This window comes from Leptodactylus fuscus, chromosome 6, assembly GCF_031893055.1.
Source record: "Leptodactylus fuscus isolate aLepFus1 chromosome 6, aLepFus1.hap2, whole genome shotgun sequence".
In the NCBI taxonomy this organism is placed as follows: Eukaryota; Metazoa; Chordata; class Amphibia; order Anura; family Leptodactylidae; genus Leptodactylus; species Leptodactylus fuscus.
The window spans coordinates 60,756,821-60,776,443 of record NC_134270.1 but is presented as its reverse complement, the minus strand read 5'-3'; the positions used below and the strand labels follow the sequence as shown (position 1 = coordinate 60,776,443).

The 19,623-nt window shown below is 45.3% G+C and overlaps 1 protein-coding gene across 1 annotated transcript; it reads right to left on the bottom strand.

The window, feature by feature from the left end:
- Nucleotides 1-6,661: 6,661 nt before the first annotated feature.
- On the bottom strand, nt 6,662-19,303 carry LOC142210717 (sialate O-acetylesterase-like). The gene is made up of 10 exons (XM_075280083.1): nt 19,223-19,303; nt 14,727-14,888; nt 9,086-9,261; nt 8,869-9,007; nt 8,396-8,591; nt 8,115-8,227; nt 7,723-7,856; nt 7,492-7,643; nt 7,042-7,237; nt 6,662-6,886 (listed from the first exon to the last, which is right to left on the bottom strand). Exons 1-10 carry the CDS (start codon nt 19,275-19,277, stop codon nt 6,662-6,664), a joined length of 1,548 nt encoding a protein of 515 aa, XP_075136184.1. The 5' UTR covers nt 19,278-19,303.
- Between the last annotated feature and the right edge of the window lie 320 nt (nt 19,304-19,623).

Genomic DNA, 19,623 nt, shown 5'->3' with positions numbered 1-19,623 from the left:
TGCGTTGGGTAGACAAGGTTTGTTCAACAGCCGCCAAATGTCGGTCCATGGAGTCAGATCGTTGCTGTTGAGTAGAGACTTGAGTCGACAGGGACTGGAAATCAGATTTGAAGCCTGAGAGAATCTTGTCCTGCCTCTCCTCCACTCTACAGACCATGGCCTCCAGGTCCGATTTAGTAGGCATAGAACAGAGAACTTCCCATATATCCGATAGTTTAGGTTGCTTAGAGAGGTGGGAGGAAGGAGAGGCATGCGAGGAAGAATCAGAGAAATTGGGGGTAAGTGGTGCCTGCAGGGCCGCAGGGGTATCAGAGAAGTCCACATCTCGATCAGCGTGATGAGCAAACAGGGGGACCTCACCTCTTGGGAGGAGAGGCTGTGGTGCCACAGGGGAGGGTAGAGAGACCAGAGGCACAGGGGACTTAATTGGAGCCCCCATGGGGGAGCAGGGAGTGTCCAGCAGGGGAGACCTGAGGTCAGTGAGAGGCACATGAGGATGGGCCAGGGATCCCCCCAGCACAGAGCCAGGAGCATGGAGTGGAGAGGGCAGGGTAGCCACAAAGGGAGAGGTCTCAGGAGGTCCCAACAAGGGAGACTGGACAACTGCAGGGGGGGGCACCAGCATGTACTGAGACCATGTGGGGAGGGAGAGAAGCTCCAGTGTCCAGACTGCAGGCAGAGGGGTGGGGGAGAGGGGCAGCCATCTGTAATCCCAGGGGGAGGCTGGAGTACCTGGTCAGTAGCCAGCCACAGGGTCCCCACGCCAGGGGAGAGCTGAGCAGCATCCGAGGGATTGACAGGGGCCGCAGGAGGAGAGAGCAGCGCCGGGGAATCCGTCCTTTGCGAAGGAGGGCCTCCAACTCTCCAGAGGGAGCACGCGCCGGCGCCATCTTGAAGCCGCTGTGTAGCGGTGCAGACGGAGCCGCAGCCAGGAAGAACTTGGCAAGCTGTGGCTCTATCCAGGCAGAGGAGGAGGGCTTCCGTCCCAGGCATCGGACCATAGTGGAACCAGAGGGAGGTAGACTGTGAGACCCAAAATACAGGGCTTAAGTGCTGCTGGGGTCCGGGAACTCTGAGGGGATACGTCTGCACACCACCGTTGTCTAGGCCACTCCCCCGATCGCTTTGAATGTTAACGTTAATAGCTTGAACTCAATTCGCTGGGCTATAGGTAGCCAGTGGAGGGTGTGGCAGAGGGGAGCAGCCGATGAAGATCGGGGGGTGAAGTGAATTAAGCGGGCAGCGCAGTTTAAGGTGGACTGGAGGGGGGCGAGGGTGTTTGCTGGGAGTCCATGGAGAAGGGTGTTGCAGTAGTCTAAGCGAGAGATTATGAGGGCATGGACGAGCATCTTGGTAGTTTCAGGGGTGAGGAAGGAGCGGATTCTATGGATGTTCTTGAGCTGGAGGCGGCAGGAGGTGTTGAGGGTTTGAACGTGTGACATGAAGGATAGGTGGGAGTCCAGGGTAACCCCAAGACATCGTGCCTGTGGGACAGGGGAAAGTGGGGTTCTGTTAACTTTGATAGATGGGTCAGGTGGAGGGGCCATACTGGGTGGGGTGAAAATGATGAACTCCGTTTTCTCTATGTTCAGTTTGAGAAAGTGGGAGGAGAGGAAGGAGGCAACGGCCGCTAAGCAATCTGGAACTCTGGCCAGCAGGGAGGTAATGTCTGGTCCAGAGATGTATATTTGGGTGTCATCGGCATAGCAGTGGTATTGAAAACCATGAGATTCTATGAGTTGGCCCAGGCCAAGGGTGTAGATGGAGAACAGGAGGGGTCCTAGGACGGAGCCTTGGGGGACACCTACGGAGAGACGGCGTGGTGAGGAGGTGGTATGCGAGTGGGAGACGCTGAATGTGCGGTCGATGAGGTATGAGGAGATCCAGGAAAGGGCCAGGTCTGAGATGCCAAGGGATGAGACATCTTTGGCTCCTCACTTGTCCATGCACCAGAGTCACACTGTCCTCACCTGCACACTCATCCTAATGTTACCCCCAATTATAAAATAAATAATATTACCCCCCATAATAAATAATACTCCCAAGTGCAACTTTAAATTCATAATTTCACTGTGCACCCCTTTAAATAGTGCCCCTTATTAATTAGGTGTTTCCTAATCAAAAGATTAAAAAAAAATTGTGGAGTTCCAATATCCAGGACCCCCAGGATCAGTTGTTTGATTGAACTGTGGTACCTGTGTAAGCGCCGTGACCGCTTCTCCTTTTACACAGTGTCATTCATTTCATAGCGGCCATGTCATGTAACTACAGCCTCGTCCTTTACACGTCTATGTGACAATGCTGGAATTACATCACACGGTAACTATAGACAGCGTGTGATATAAACAGGCGCTATAGCCCATTCATAAGGCTGATCAGTGGGGAGTCACTGATTTCTTATTGATGATTTATTCTGAGGATAGATTATCAACAAAAATGAGCTGGAAAACTCCTTAAGGCTAAGCCCCCACGTTTCAGAATCACAGCTTTTTTTGTAGCAGATTTTGTTGTGGATTTTTGAGCCAAAGCTAGGAGTGGCTACAAAAGGAATGGGAAATATATAGGAAGTTCTAATACTTCTCCCTTCTGCTCAATCCACTCCTGGCTTTGGCTCAAAAAACCACAACAAAATCTGCAACAAAAAAAGCTGCGTTTCTGCAACGTGGGGCTTTAGGTTAAGACTAAGGACCCATGAGGCGTTCTGCAGCAAAAAAGCGCTGCAGGAAAAACAGCAACGGTGACGCATTGCGTTTCTTCCTGCAGCCCTTTGCACAGAGAGTTTGCAGAGGTTTCCTCTACATACTTTCTGCTTCAATTATATCTAAACCACTGGCGTTTCCATAAGTATAAGATAAGATAATTAGACAGTAAAGGTAGGGTACACTAAAATATAACTTGTATTCATACACTAAAAGTAGTAGATGTACAAAAATAATAAAAAGAGGAGTGTGTGTGACAATAGGGATAGCACAGCGGTGCTCTCTGCATCCATACATCACAGCTGACTAACTTACTGCTCATTAGGGCACCATTTTGCCTACCAAACGTTGAGGCTGTCACCAGTCTTTTCTTGCCTCTGATGAGCTGTTAAACGCCGGAGAAACGCGTCATCTTGAATGCTACTTTGTGTGTATGTGACAGATAAGTGTAATTGAGAGTGGTGGGCTTTCTAGCTTATGTATTGAAGTTGGCCTAATGGTCTTTGTTCATTACCTATGTGTGGTTCAGGTGTGCATACAATATGGGTGTATCTTGTTACTAAGGGTGGGGGCATTCAGTGAACCTGCAACCTACGATATATATGGTTCTGGTGTTTAATTTACATCTTGGGTATCGGTTATAGACTCTGATATACACATAGGCCCCAATGAGTTAAAATTATCCCTTGTCCCTGACACCCTAGCACTACCATCACACAGACTTACTTCCTATCTAATATGTAGCTATTTATCATCAGTATGTCTGATGGTGTATGTATTTTTGTGGGTATACTCAGTAATAAAAGGGGAATTCAGCAAGCCTGCAATTTAGGATTAATTGGTGGTTTTGGTGTTTATAACTCACACCTTAATATCAATTGCAGACTCGGATCTATATACGGGCCCTGGGGGGCTTTATTGCCCTCATTATTCTGTACCCTAGCACCACTACTATACAGACTAAGCTGCTACCTAGTGTATGATTAGGCTAAACCCACCACTCCCTATTGTCACACACACTTTCTATTCAGCAATGTGTACAGGCTGGATTATAGTGGACAATACTCCTCTTTTTATTATTTTTGCTTATCTAGTACTTTTAGTGTATGAATAAAAGTTATATTTTAGTTTACCCTACCTTTACTGTATAATACTTTAGGTACACATACCCCAGATACTACTTTTCAAATGATTATAAAATAAAATAATCCTTTAATAGTCCCAACATAGGGAAATTCATGTCACGGTTGTGTTAATGCACAAACAACTGTGGTACTGAATTCTGCTTGCACTACTAGGGAAATGGGGTAGATAAACTGTCCCTAGCGTAACGACGGCTGACTAGGCCCTGCCTAAGGGTGTTGGTCAAGTGTACCCGTGCTAAGCTTGGCCCCGACAACAACTAGCTCTCTGAATGCGAATTCCTAACAGACAGGTAGGACGAGAGCTGAAAGAGGCTAAGGACTGGAAAACTAAAGGCGGTCACCCCTAACGGAAGAATAAGTGCAGCTGCAAACAGTACAAGCTAAGATGGGACGTGCTGGAGAACTAACAGGTGCAGCACAACCACTAAACACATAACAGGAATTGATTGTTTTTGTACCGTGTTAGCCAGTGGTTATGAAATATAAAAAAAACTTGCAAGTCTTCAGTAGGTGATACCATTTTTAATGGCCAAATCATAATGATGACAGAATATGACGTTTCAAAGCTTCCTCTGGCTTCTTCTTCAGATATATCTAAAAACACTTTCTACAGGCTGCATATTTATGTATAACTGGACACAGGGATAGGATTTCAGGAGGGAGAAGGGAAGAGGCTTATTACTATATACATATAAAAACAAATAATCAATTCCCAGTTCCCAGGTTCTTTATCTTTATGGCTGTCTTAGTTCAGTGATTTGTATAGAAAGACATGAACCCATGTGAAAGGTTCATTCCACTATCCAGAGTCTTGAATAGGGTCATGCACTTGTACTCATAAATCAATCGCTGTTTTCTTGATTTAAAATTCCCTCTTAAAATCAAAATTTTCATGTCATTGGTGATATTATGATCTTCCTGACAGAAATGTTTTGGCACGAGAAGATCCATTCTCTGTTGTTTAATTGTATGGTAATGTGAATTGATTACTCTGACAATTGATGTCTCTCTAACATACAGATTTTCAGTGGAACATTTGGTGCACATGATCAAATACACCACCGCAGAAGACTCTCACGAGCACTCACCGGCGGACAATGAATGCCGGGTTTCCGTCTCCTGTTGGTAGAAGACGGAAACCTCAAAACGGAGATTGGAAGCCCTTTGTGAACCCGCCCTAAGAAATAGTTAGTTTCAGATAGAGCGAAGACATGATATTTGAGACAGCAGAGAGACAGTCACTGGTGTTCTGTATTAGTTAGTGTAGGGGTGCCGTTGAACTTTATCACATTCTGTCACCTTACAACCACAATAGTGCATTTAACCTTTTGGCTAAGGCCCCATGGAACATCCCGCAGCAAAGAAACGCTGTGGAAAAAACGCAGCGGCAACGCATCTCGGTTCTTCCCGCAGCACTTTAGACAGAACGTTCACAGAGTTTTCCACTGCGGATTTCTGTTACAATAATACCTATGGGGGGGGCCACACGGTGGCTTAGTGGTTAGCACTGCAGCCTTGCAGCGCTGGAGTCCTGGTGTTCAAATCCCGCCAAGGGCAAAAAACCATCTGCAAGGAGTTTGTATGTTCTCCCCGTGTTTGCGTGGATTTCCATCCCATATTCCAAAAAAAGACATACTGATAGGGAAAAATGTACATTGTGAGCTCTATGTGGGGCTCACAATCTACATTTAAAAAAAAAAAAAAATAATAATACCTATGGGGAGACCACAGGCGTTTCCCTAGGTATAATTGACATGCTGTGATTTCCAAAACCCCAACATATTTTTCCAAATCGCGGTATGTCTGCACGGCAGTTTTTACCGCAAAGAGAGCATGGAATTCACTAAAATCCCATCCACTTTGTCCTTACTGTAAAATGCCACAATTTTTCCAGCGGCACTTCCACTGCGGGCAAATCACAGCATTTCCGTCCCATGGGGCCCCTACCTTAAGGATAAAATACTCATTGTTAACCACTGGTTAAACACATGATACATGTGACTGATCACACGACTTTCCCATCCAATCACTGACCCTGTATGTAGTGCAGGGCTTTATTAATGTAAGCTGGAAAATATGTTTTTTGTTTGTTTTTTAAATAAATTGCCAACAGCCAGCTGTATACTCTTGTGCCTGCAACATTTTTTGCACTGTTTGTGTACCTTAAATCTAAGGCTGTGGTTAAAAAAAAAAAAAAAGGCAACAATCGGTGAGGATAGTCACAGACAGGCAGTGATTCAATTCCACAAATATTAGTGAGGTTCATCCACTCACTCTGTTTCTGGCCAAGCTTGTTCGGCATAAACCATATGTGCTATTATTGTACTCTGACGTCTCTTCAGACCCCAGAATATAGTAAGTAGAAGCCCAGGGGAGATGTTTCCACATAATAAACAGTTGTACTCAGCTTGTCTCACTTCTCACAGAACCCACAGTGTCCTCTTCTGGCCTCACGAATGACATCACAGCCAACATCATGACACTTTAACACAAGGGGCACGTGATGTCACCCAGAAGGATGTGCTTGTAATGTAATTGTATGGTAGTTGTGGAATACCATAATAGTGGTGAAAGTGATAGGATATCTATTGGACATCTCTATAACTGGTTGCCTGTTAAACAGTCTATTTGTATATTTGTCATTGTGTCCACCTATTGTTTCCAGCAGATCACCTGAAGTTTTCATTATTTCCCAAATTACACCTCCAATGAAAACAAAAATTAATTCACTGAGACACAAAAAAATAGAATTAAAAAAAACCCCAAAACTATATATATATATATATATATATATATATATATATATAGTTAAAATTGTTATTTCCAGTATTTGATGAAAAGCGGCGCTGGCAGTCTCTGGTTGGCACTGTATATTGGACACTCCTTGTATTTACAGGGCCACTCAGACCAGGCATAGCGGACTGCAGAGATGTGACTACATCCTTTAAATGAGACTGTGACCACTTTAGAGGACTGTAATTCTGCTGGAGCTGGGATCCAGGTGTATTGTCCTTCTCCATTCATGACAGCACTGCAAAATACCTGTAAACACAAATTGATAAATCCATTATTTGTCAGGTCAGTCCCCTCCATAAACAACTGGTTGGTGAATATCACTCATAGTATCTTCTGATATCAACATCCAAGCCTGACCTAACAAATCAGATAGTTCAGTTTTCCTGCCCTCTCTTAGTTACCTCAAATATGTTGTCAAAGGTATGGGTGATGAGCAGCTCCTGGTTGTAGGTTATGTTCATGTATGAATAGGTGTAATAGACATCAATCCTGTCTGGAAATGGACCCTGGTATTGGACACGTCGATCACCGTATGCAATGGCTTGTGCCCCCAAGTACAGTCTGTATGCCACAGTCTGCTTATCTCGTGGGTGGACACTGAGAGAAGAGACCCAACATATAGTCATGTATAGCAAATCACATATACAGAATTATACAGAGCTCAACAGAACATTAACAATACATCATTGCTCTGGAGTTCAGGGGAATGTCACACTGGGGTTATAGTAACACCTGGGATATACAACAAGGAGACTTAGAGGACAAATCAATGACATAACAACAACAAATGGGGTACAGGACAATATCATATTCGTACTATATTACAAATAATCATGTCCTCTGGTGTTTACCTTCCATATGGACACGTCTCATCTCCCAGGTCCATTGCCACAGCCATGAATGTATTGGGCATCTTAGGGTTTGGGACGTAACCATAGTCTGCTGTTTGATGCCATCTGATTACTGGATAATTGTCTCGATTGGATTTCACGTATGTGCTGAGCTGGACAAGAGAACCAGAATGTGAAGCTTATCACCAGTGCACACCTGCCCTTTAATTTCCAATTGTTAAAGGTTGCTACCTGGACAAATCCAAAGGGGAAGTTGGGGTCTGTTTGTCCCAGAGACCCCTCATGGAAGGAGCGTCTCCAATCCTGGATAAGAGCTGGGAAAGTGCAATTATAGAGGTCGAGGTTCATGAAGGCATTCGACTCACCTGAATACAAGAGGACACTCGCGTTAGAATATACAGGTGTATTAGTGTTGAGCATCCATTAGATGTAGCAGAGTGGTGTGCAGCATCTAACAGATGGAGCAATTGGGTGGACATCTATCAGAGCAGACAGCTATGTGTTCTCCATCAGATATAGAAGAGAGTATGCAACATGGCACGTAACAGATGTGCCAAGTAGGTTAGGATGTAATGCACTGTGTTTAAGATGAACTACAGAGGCGCACAGTCGCTATATTGTACCTTGATACCATATGGCGCCCTTTATCGTCATGTTCAGGAAAGGGTGGATCATGGCATTCCACAACACGGAGTAGTCACGTGGACCCGTATTTATATCTAAATATGCATAATTTCTGTAAGGAGATAGATAAAAAGTGTTTAAGCATGGACCCAGTGACAATTTTTCCTTGCACTAAAATTGGAACCATAACATTGAGGGAAAAGTTACACAACAAATAATGAAGTTGATGAATTTTTAAAATTTCATGTGAAAAGATTCCTGTATTATACACTTGAGTCACCTTAGCTTCGTCTTCGAAGAGGTGTCAGAAAGCCCACATTTGGACAGTGCAGTTTTTGATGACCAAGCTTCGACTAGAGTCCCTCCCCACGCTGATTCCACCAGCCCTATTGGATACTTTAACTTTCGTGCCAAGTGTTGTCCAAAGATCCAGCAGACTGCAGAAAAGTATGTGAAATCACCTTGGCCAAGGTTTTCTGTAAAAAAAAAAAAAAAAAAAAAAGTTACAGTTGTGTGTAGTCTGGACAATCTTCTGTGAAGTAAACAACCTGCACTGATGCATTTTATCTGCACTGCTACAATGTAACAAATGATCATAACACAAGAAAGATTTGTGCTGCCGGTGAGTTTAATTCACAAATGAAACTTTTATCTTTGGATTAGATTTAAAACAAAAACTAAAACACACACAAGAAAGAATCCAGCTCTACTAACACTAACATGACATTTGTAGTTGAATGAGAAGGTACTTACTGGATGTTGGGACTGACCACGGCAGGTCCACCTTGGCGAGGTCCAGCAACTCTGTATCAGAGTACTCCAGGGAGGCGGTGAACAATCGGACATATGGGTATTGAGCAGCTAGTGCCAGCTCTTGACTGGCATTGAAAATCTGAAAAAACAGAAGTGAAGATGTTAGTGCAAAGAGCTGACATGCAGGGACCAGACAATCTGTTTAGGATCCATCTACCTGAGATACAGTCATCCTCATATTACTCTGTCCTCCACAGAACCAGACATCTCCAAAAAGGACGTCATCCAGGTGGACACTCGTAACTTCTTGCCTTAAAGTTTGTTGGGCAATCAAGTGATAAGGTCCACCATAATCCATGGGGTCCAGCACTACCTTCCAGACACCGACATCACCTGATGGCAAAATGACAGACAAGAATATTAACCCCTTGAAGGAAAAGTGTCTCCAGAAAGTTACCTATTGTTAAAAATCACATTTTCATTTTAAACATGTTTTCTAATAATTTTTGATTGTTATTTTCAATTTTCCATTTTTTATTATGACACCGCTGACTGGCGCTCTGACTTACACCCCCAACTCTGCTTTAGCACACTTGACAGTACAAAGTATAGTGGGGCAACACGGTGGCTCAGTGGTTAGCACTGCAACCTTCCAGCGCTGGAGTCCTGAGCTCAAATCCCGCCAGGAACAACATCTGCAAGGAGTTTGTTTGTTCTCCCCATATGTGCATGGATTTCCTCCCATTCTACAAAGACATTCTAAAAGAAAAAAAAAAGTACATTGTGATTCCTATATTGGACTCACAAAATACATTAAAACAAAGTATAAGTATCATATCAGGCACCAAATCTAACTGTATTGATTGCTGAGGAACCTTGGGAGATAGAAAAAATTTCAACCCATTCTACTGATCTGTTTTTAACAGTTGTGTGCATGAGGCCTAAAAGTCATAATTTAACTTTATATTCCCACTAGCCTCTGCCCGTGACTTCGTCTGCGAGTTGTTGGAGTCGATGATCCGCCTATATTCAGCAAATTGCTGCTGTTGATGGTTTGACTGCTCCAGTGTTTTGGCAGCTCTTAAGCTGTCCTGCTGCTGAACTTGTTTCTCGCACCGTGCCTGTGATTGTTCCGGCATCTCAGCAGCTCAATGAGCGTGTTGTTGGTGTTGATGATCAACCTGCTTCGGTGTTTCGACATCTGTCAAGCTAGCCTGTCGCTGAACGTATTCCTCGCAATGTGCCCAGGATTGTTCCGGCATCTCAGCAGCTCACTGGGAAGCCATATAATGAATGTGTTGTTGTTGTTGTTGATGATCCCCATGCTCCAGCGTTTTGACAGCTCTCAAGCTGGCCTGTCGCTGAATTCGTTCTTCCGCTGTGTCCACTGAGGGTTAGCTTGTGTTTACACAGAGAGATAACAAACCTGGAACCTGTGTATGTGATAAGCAAGAGCAGTGTAATATAGTATGTGAACATAAATTCATAACAGTCGTGAAGCGATGTCATTTACTGGGGTAGCCTATGTGTTAATCGAGGTTACAATCTATCTATATGCCAAATTTCATTCCAATCCATTCAGCCGTTTTTGCGTGATTGAGGAACAAACACACAAACATCCAAACTTTCACATTTATAATACTTGCAGTACCTGTGACTTCGTCCATGGAAACATTCCCGCTTTGCGTGGGCCCGGGTTCCCCCATTGCGTCCCCTTTACAGGAACCCCACCACCACCGCGACCACGGACCCCCCTCCCCCCTACCACAAATGCGCCTAGTGTCCTGGTGTGCATAGGGTCTGCAGTCTGCAGGTCATGCATGGCGTGCTAGGGGAAGACAGTGGTTTAGGGAAATGTGTTCCAGTCACTCCTTCCTTTTCCCACCCCCGGGGCCCCGGTGGACTTATCTCTCCAGGGGGCTGCCTGCTGTGTACTCCGCATATGTGACGCCATGTTCTTCATGTCGCTCGGCGGCCGGCTTGAGCCTCTATAGCTCCGCCTCCTCTCTAGCGCACATTGTCCATCGCTCCACCCCGCACGTGATGCGAACCTATCGGAGGCCAGCCGAAAGAGCCAGGCTGACGTCATCTCAGATCCTGCAGCAGAGTCGGAGCAGACTTTCACAGGTAACGTTTGGGATTTCAGGGGCTGGAGCGGTATACGAAGTAGCCTATCTTTCCTTCCCGGTGGCCATCTAGGTATGTGTGAAAACTCATGCCAATCCGTTCAGCCGTTTGGGCGTCATTGAGGAACAAATATCCAAACACCCAAACCCACAAACATCCAAACACACAAACTTTCACATAATAGTAGAATGGACAGAGCTAGTTGAGGACTCTCATAATATCAGCACCTCCTGGTTGCTGATATACGAGATCTAAGGGCTTAAAAGTCTAGTCGCCCTTGAAGCGACTAGGGAAAAGGGCAAAGACTATTTGTCAGTTGCATCCTGGGCCTAGTTAATAGAAGTTTTGCAGACTTCTGTATAGTTGAACTTTTCACCTCACTCCCTCACCCCGTTCGGGAACTTTCCAGGGGAGGGAGGGGGGAGCGGAGTATGTTAATGAGAAGGGGAGTCTCCAGTATATTACAGGGGTACGTGTGCGGAGACTCACCTTCTGCCATTTGTCCTTGATGGTGAGAGGAACCCCCGCCCACCCTACCCTTGCAGTGGTTTTTTGTTGTTTGGTTTGTTGTCTGGTTTCTGGCTGGTTTTTTCTTTGTTTTTCAGTTGTCACAGCGGCGGATGTTCCATGCCCCTTGGCGATAAGAAGATTGGCCTACATGTCCGCTGTACCACAGCGGTAACATTCGGGAGGAAGATTGGAAGAAGGAAAGGCGGGGCATGGAGGTTTTTTCCGGGTTTAGTTTTGTTTACTTTCATAAAGTATTTGTTTATGGTTGAATTTTTTCAAATGTTTACAATATGTTAATATTGAATAAAATCGCTGTGGCCAACCCACCTTTTACCAAAATTTAGGCGTTTGTGGTTTGTTGTATAAAGTCAATAAGGTCATGGTTAATCGACGGTATGTACAAATAGTCTGCAGTCTGAGATATCTCTGTAGCCCTGGGCACTGCAGCGGGGTGTTAGCTGTACAGTAACATTAGCACCTGTACTCTGACTCTTAACCTCATATGAATTAGGCGGCATTCACACTGCCGCTGCTGTCTGCCCCGGGGTGTCCGCTGTAAACCCCAGGGAAACCAGACAACAGACGGCTTTCGAGCGGTCAGCTTTAAAACCCATTCATTTGAATGGTTTTTAAAAAGTGACCGCCCGTGAGCGTTTTCAGCCTCTCCGCCTGGAAACAGTTTTTTGGTTTTTTTTTCAGTGAACACAAAGTTCTGCATGTAGGTCCGCTGAAAAAAACTGGTTTTCAGGCGGAGAGGCTGAAAACGCTAATGGGTGGTCACCTTTTAAAACCCATTGAAATGAATGTGTTTTAAAGTCGACCGCTCGCAAGCCATCTGCTGTCCGGTTTCCACGGGGTTTACAGCGGACACCCTGGGGCGGACAGCAGCGGCAGTCTGAATGCTGCCTAAAAGAGAACCTTTCACCACCACCACCAGTTCAAGTTCTTATCATCTGTTAATAGTGGTAAGAAAAAAGAGGACTTGTGATGAAAGATGGTGCACTTTTTGGGGGAAATTTTTGTGGTTAAGGAACAATCGTGCTGATGCAAGATAACGCAGATGTGAGCATGAAATCCTACTACCTACCAAAGGAACTACCACTTTATCGTGATTGCTGCACATGTCCCCCACCTCTGCAAAAAGCTGATTTTGCCTGTTATGCCTACATACTGTGCCCCCTTTCCTCGTGTTCTAGGTCGGGCTGTATTATCAACATCAATCTGCACAGAGAACTAAATGATCCTGAAGTTTTTTTTCTCTCTTTTTACTTGCTATGACTCCTAGTATCTCTCTATCTGCTATGAGCTTGTATGTGTTTCTCTCTTGCTATATACAGTACAGTACTATTGTAGTATCCATAATGCTGTATCACACTGAATTTCCCCATAGTGGGACTATTAAAGGATTATTTTATTTTATCTCTCTTAAAGGATCATCTTATCTTATCTCTCTTAGTCTGTGCTTCCCTGATTACAGCACAGTTGGAATTTTTTCTCTAGCCTCCACCAAAAACTCCTGAACAAGTGCAGTTAGTATTGGTGTCTGATGTGCTATTTAAGCTCCGTAATGTCAGAAGGGTAGTGTCAGGCAGGGGGTGTGATTCAGAGCTCCAATCATAGGCAGCCAGTGTCAGAGCTCAGAATCACACCCATTGTCTGCTCCAGCCCTCCTAACAGTATCGATTGCTTGGGAATGGTTTCAACTGTGCCAGAATTTGTTGGAAGCGGTGAAAGGTCCTCTTTTTGATTCTTAACTAATGTCACCACTATACAGCCTTTAGAAAGGCTATTCTCAGCATACCTGTGGTGAAGAAATTGATTCCGCCCCCCAAAAAAACAAAACGTTTTTTGGTATATGTAATTCAATCTTCTCAGAGCACAGGGAACTTTACCCCTGTGTTCCGAGTACACTCGCGTCATCCCTAATGTCCGTTCCTCATGCCCCTTCTCCCACAGTGGATACCTCCTTCTCTTCACTGCCGTCATTAGCAGTCTCTTGTCGGCGCAAATGAAATCTCAGCATACAGCGCATGTGCAAGATTTTATTCACACTGATGAGAAAGACTACTGATGACAGCAGTGAAGAGGAGAAGTAGAAGGTATCCACTGTAGAAGAAGGGGCGGTGAGTAGAGATGAGCGAGTACTGTTCGGATCAGCCGATCCGAACAGCACGCACACATTGAAATGAATGGAAGCACCTGGTACTTCCACTTTGACGCCGGCCGACCGCTTAACCCCCCGCATGCCGGCTACGTCCATTCATTTCAATGCGTACTCGCTCATCTCTAGCGGTGAGGAATGAACGTTGGTGATGATGAAGGTATGCTTGGAGCACAGGGGTAACGCCCCCATGCTTCAAGAAGATTGAATTTTTTTCTGTGAAACAGGTATGTCGAGAATAGCCTTTCAAAAGTCTATATAGTGGTGGTATTAGTTAAAAATAGAAAAAAAAAAAAAACAACAAAACAATAGACTCTCTGCACCGATACAAGGAGCATGAACACTGGTCTAAAATATGCCAGTCTTGATGAATTTTCTCATAGTTTGTTAAACACTTGAAGAATACTTGCACTACTTCAGTAATGTATATCATTTACAGCTAAAATTTAAGAGCTTGTCCAGGAAATGCTTTTTTTTTGTTTTTGTGATTCTAGCATTTAGAAAAGTCATTTTGAAGTAAACATATGCCAAGATAGCATTTAAAAAGGCTATTCAGGTGCTGCCTCCAGTTCTGCCAAAGACCCCCCAGTTTTTAGTAAGAACGTGTGAATAGTAACTCTCCTGGGCCGCTGATCATTATACTCGGGGGTCCGAAAAGACCCCCGAGTATAATGATAGCAATGGTAGCAGCTCTCACCGGGCCCCTAATGTCCCGGGCCCTGTGGCAGCTGCCTCTGCTGCTACGGCGGTAGTTACACCACTGCTGGATAGCCTTTAAAAAGGCTATTCAGGTGCTGTCTCCAGTTCTGCCAAAGACTCCCCAGTTTTTAGTAAAAACGGGTAAATAGTATATGTAAATGTGGCTCACCGAGCACCCTGGGCATTCCCCAGGGCCAGTGAGCACCCCCACGCGTCATACCTTATCAAACGCCCCTCCATAGCTTGTGCTCGGTTATGCCCTCCTCCTCCAGACGTCCTGTACCACCCTGAATAACCACTTTAAAAGTTGGCAAGTAGCCCAAACCTAAAGTTGCCAGATCTAGCATTCTCATATCTTTACCTGTCACATTTACTGTCATGTTCGAGATGGTATCCATTCCTCGCAAAAGTGTCACCGTCACTATGGCCCCCACTTCTCCAAATCCCCAAACAACCGCCCGGGCCGGCCTCTGCTGCAAAACCATGTGATCGCCATAATAGGATGCAAATCTAAATGAGACATCTGAAACGAAGAGTGAATCATGTTATAACATCCCATCAGGGCCATATTCACTAGTTTTACCACTTTTTGCACAGCAGCATACCTTCCAACTTTTAAAGAATATAAAGAGGGACAGTATGTGTGGTGCGCTATGCACGTTGCGGCAAAGTTATTAGGCTGAGGGCTGTCTCCACCAGTTGCCGGTTTTCATGGTTCCAACTTAGAATTCTTGGCCTTAGGAGGAGGAGGAGTGTTGTGCTTGTGCTTACAGACTAGAAAGGAGTTTGAGTGTTGTTTGTGTGTGAGTTGGTTTCCCTCCACACTTCTACTCTGCCCTGCCCTTCACGTCTGTTTGTTTGGCACTGTCTGGTTGTTTGAGGTGGGTTCCAGTTTATTTTACCCCAGTCTCGTGTTTACCCTTTCCTCACCTCTCCACTGTCCCTCTCCTCATTTCTCTTGTTTTGTACTTTGTCGTGCTGCGTGTCAGTTGTCCAACACCTCCCGTCCGGTTTGTTTGTCCGCAGCTGCACCTTTACTTCTGCAGGGGTCACCACCCTAGAATCCCCAGTCCCTAGCTTCTTGCAGCTCTTGCCCTGTCTGTCTGTCAGGTCTTCGTGCTAGAGAGCCAGGAGTCGTCGGGGCCAAGGTTAGCTTGGAGACAGCTGACCACCACCCGTAGGCAGGGCCTAGCTAGCCACTGTAGTGCCAGGGATAGTCTCCTTCCCCTGTCTCCTTAGCGGTGCAATCTGCAGCCTGGAATCTGTGTCTGGACTCTGACACGAACGTGACACTTTTTTTTAGCCAAAGTCAGGAGTGGATTGAGCAGAAGCGAGAAGTATAAGGCCTTGTTCACATCTACGTTTGATAATCTGCTTGGGGAGTCCGCATGGGGACTCCCCCAAATGAACTACCGAATGCACTGGCAAGCGGTGTGCAGTAAAAGCACATGGACCCCATAGACTGTAATGGGATCCGTGTGTTTTCCGCACGATGTCCGCATGGAACCTCATTATAGTCTAACATATCACTGCGGTGATATGTTAGACATTTTAAAGGCAATGGTTACACAATTGGAGGGTAGGGTGCCTTCGGTGTATCCTCCAGGAGTGGTTGTGCCGCAGCCTGAGATGACTCACCCTTCTTCTGGGTTATTATTTAAGGATTCTTATTTTTGTGCAGTGGTTCCTTTGGGAACACATGTATCAGTTGACTGTAGGGAAAAGATAATTAAAGGTGAATTTGTGGATATATGGTCGCTGATATCCCAGGACCAGCTTACTGTCGATAAGGGGCGGACCTTTGGTAGAGGTGATGATAAAAAGCCGAAGGTGGCTAAAACATTCGCTAATCGGCTTCAGGCATTTTCTACCTTGTCTTGTAATTTGTGCCAGGCCAAGTCTTAGAAGTCAGCCGAACTTTTTGTTTATTTGGAAATAATGTTTTCGGCTCATAAGCCGTATGGGGGTACCGCATGGTGGAGATATGATGAGGTGTTCCAGCGGCGGTTGGGCATCCAAGGCTACTGACATATGAATACAGCTCATGCTGACGCCAAAGCTGTCAGGGCCTCACTTTCCATTAGCAGCTCCTAGAGGTGCAACATCCCCCTCAGCAGCAGCCTGCAGGCCTGGAGCCTGCTGGATGTATAACGAGGGGCACTGCCTGTTCAAAGGGATTCTATCATTAAAATGACTTTTTTTGTCCCTAACATGTAGGAATAGCCTTAAAGGGGCTCTATCATTGGATTTTATTTTAGCGTTACGAGAGTGCGGTGATGGCTATTAACTGCTTGTCATCTAGTTCTTTGCCCGTTATAGCTTTGTTGCAGCACCTTGTGCTTCGGTGCCTTCAGTTTAACATAGTGCTTAAAGCTCGTCATGTTCCAGGGGTTGATAACGTTGTCACTGATGCTCTTCCTCGTTTTCAGTTGGATCGCTTAAGGGATTTTCACCTAAAGCGGATTCAGTGGGCTGCCCATGCCCTCCTTCCCTTTGGGACATGGTTCAGCCGTTTTGACCCCTTTGTTGAGGAATTCGGGTTTGACGTTCAAAGACCAATGTGTTAGGGCAAGGTACTTGGTTATCCATAGCTTGTTTGGAGGGCCCCTTGTGTCCGATGGAAATGGTACTCCGTCTTGCAGCTATCCAACCCTGGTCTGTTCAGAACCTGGTACACAGTAATGGCTCCTTTTTCACGAGATTTCAGTTCAAGACCTTGTTCAAAAGTTGCCTTTGTTTGTGGGGGCTCCTCCCTCCAAGTTTGGGACCCATTCCTTACATATAGGGGCAGCCACTGCGACAGGTTTAACGGAGGAGGAGGTTAAGCATATAGGCAGATGGCGCTCGAATTGCTACAGACGTTATGTTAGGCTTGGTCTTACTGTTTAGTGCTGCCAGTTGTTTAAAAATAAAAAAAATAAAAACTTAAAAATTCTTCTGGCTAGCCTTGTTTTTTTTTTTTTTTCGCTTCTGTATTTATCTAATTTCTTTTCTTTTGTCTTTTCTTAGGCATGTCTCTTTGGATTTTGGGCCACTCTTACATTTATTGGGTGGCACGTCGTGCGGCGGTTCGGCAGTTAGGATTTGAGAACGCTGGATTGAGGTGGCACGGTGTGCGTGACTTGAGTTGGTTGCAGGTGTTGTTGCAAGTCTTGTCAGCCAGCGGTTCCTCCCAGGCCCCTCTGGTGCTGGTGGTGCATGCCGGGGGAAATGAGTCAGGAGTGGTTCGGCTGTTGGAACTCATATCCTTGATACTCTCAGACTTTGATCGCTTTCCTGCCTATTTCCTTGCATTAGTGATGGTGTGATTGTTGATTGTTCCTAGGGCTCGGTGGTGCGACACCCATGACCCAGTGGCATTGGAGAGGGCGAGGCAGTTACTGAATATGTGCTATGTGCGGTCTCGGGATGGTGTGGTAGTTAGACACCGTCAACATGAAAAGGATAATCGTGGTTTGCTCCGCAGGGATAGGGTTCACTTGACTGACATCGGTTTGGACATTTTCTTGTTGGGCATTCAGGATGGAGTGGGAAGGGCTTTGCTCTTTCTTTTGGTTGTGTAGGTTTACACTGTGTTCCGGTGGCATATCTGCAGGACTTTGTCCCCCTTTCAGTGTAAAGAAGAGGACAGACGCGTCACCCGTGGAACATCTGAAACAGGCACACAGCTGTCTGCAAGGAGACCTAAAACTGTGATGTCCCCATCAATGAAAAGGACCTGCAATGTTAGTTAGGGTTACCCTAATCCTGGTGGGCAAAATGACAAAGAGTATTAACCCCTTAAATGCATTTTGCACCAGTAATCTATATGTTTCTGTTAGGAGGTGTGTGACTGCCAAGTAAAACATGGAACTGAAAGTGTTAAACGTTAACAACACAAAAGTAGTCCAATAATATGCCATGTTAATTATTCTAATTCATGATAATCCTATTAAATGATAGAGTGTATTAAAATTCTTAGGCTCTCACATCAGCGGTAAGAAGGGTTAACATGGATCAGGTGCTCTTCCTCATATGTCACAAGACACCAGCTGTGATTTTTCCTCCACAAAGGCTGGGACTGATGATTTATCAAGACATTGTATAAATCATTGAAACTTTCCATTTACTTAGCTCCTTCCTTCAGAAGAGCTTAGGGGCGTTCACACTTGTACTGCTGTCTGCCCACCGTGATTCCGCTGAAATGGCAGGGAAAACAGGTTGTGGACAGCTTGCTGACGGTTAGTTTAAAAGCCCAATAATTTCTATAGGTTTTTAAAGCAAACCAACGGTGTCTGTATGCAGCCTCTCTGCTGTGAAACCTTTTTTTTTGCAAGGACATGCAGGACTTTGTGTTCTGCTTGGGCGGATGCGGCACAAGTGTGAACGTCCCCTTACAATTTAAGATGCCCTCTCTATGTCTGATGAGGAAACCCATATGCATTGTACTGTAACGTTCCTATGCACTGATTCCCTACTGCAGTCAAGGTTTGCCAGTGATCTAGATATCACAGCTTTTCAGAGCTGTCAAACTACCACGCCTAACATGTCCCCACATGCTCATGTATATATAAGTTATAATAATGGATATATTCAGAATTCAGTACTGTGCTCCTGAACGAGCCCCAGACAACTACATGATCTGCTGTAATCCTGTATCATGTGGTTCAGCTACAGCAGGGGTAGGCAGCCTTCAGCACTCCAGCTATTGTAGAACTACAACTCCCAGCATGCATACTTGCTCTGCTGTTCTTGGAACTCCCATGGAAGTGAATGGAGCATGTTGGGAGTTGTATTTTCACAGCAGCTGGAGTGCCAAAGGTTTCTGACCTCTGTGCTACGATGTATTACCCAGGAAAGTGAGTGATGGGTTAGTACCTGCACTTGTGAACAGCAGCAGTCCTTGCAGGAGTAGCAGTCGTCTCACAGTCATGTTGCCGCTATTGGAGTTTCACCAGGAAGTGCAGCTTATAAATATAGATAGGAGGTGGAGACCTGCACAGGGATGGCACAGTCCAAGATGCTACGATACTATATCATACCTCCCAAAAAGAGGGACAAAATGTGGGCATGCTGCGTCAAATTTAGCTCCACTCACTTTTAAATTGACTCCGCCCATTCCCATCCATTTCTTGTTGGGTACATCCTGCACCCCAGCTCATAGTACACCCAAGCACTCCACACTTCACCCCCCACAGTATACCCATGCACCCAACACCTCTCCCCCCAAAGTACACCCATGCATCCCACATCTCTCTCCCCACCTACAGTCAACCTTG

What these genes read in the sequence shown, in the direction of transcription:
- LOC142210717 (XM_075280083.1), bottom strand. Translation starts at nt 19,277, where the DNA reads ATGACTGTGAGACGACTGCTACTCCTGCAAGGACTGCTGCTGTTCACA. An exon ending in CATGACAGTAAATGTGACAG is followed by an intron (nt 9,262 to 14,726) that starts GTAAAGATATGA and finishes TTTTGCCATCAG; the next exon opens with GTGATGTCGGTGTCTGGAAG. An exon ending in GGGCGCCATATGGTATCAAG is followed by an intron (nt 7,857 to 8,114) that starts GTACAATATAGC and finishes TCTTGTATTCAG; the next exon opens with GTGAGTCGAATGCCTTCATG.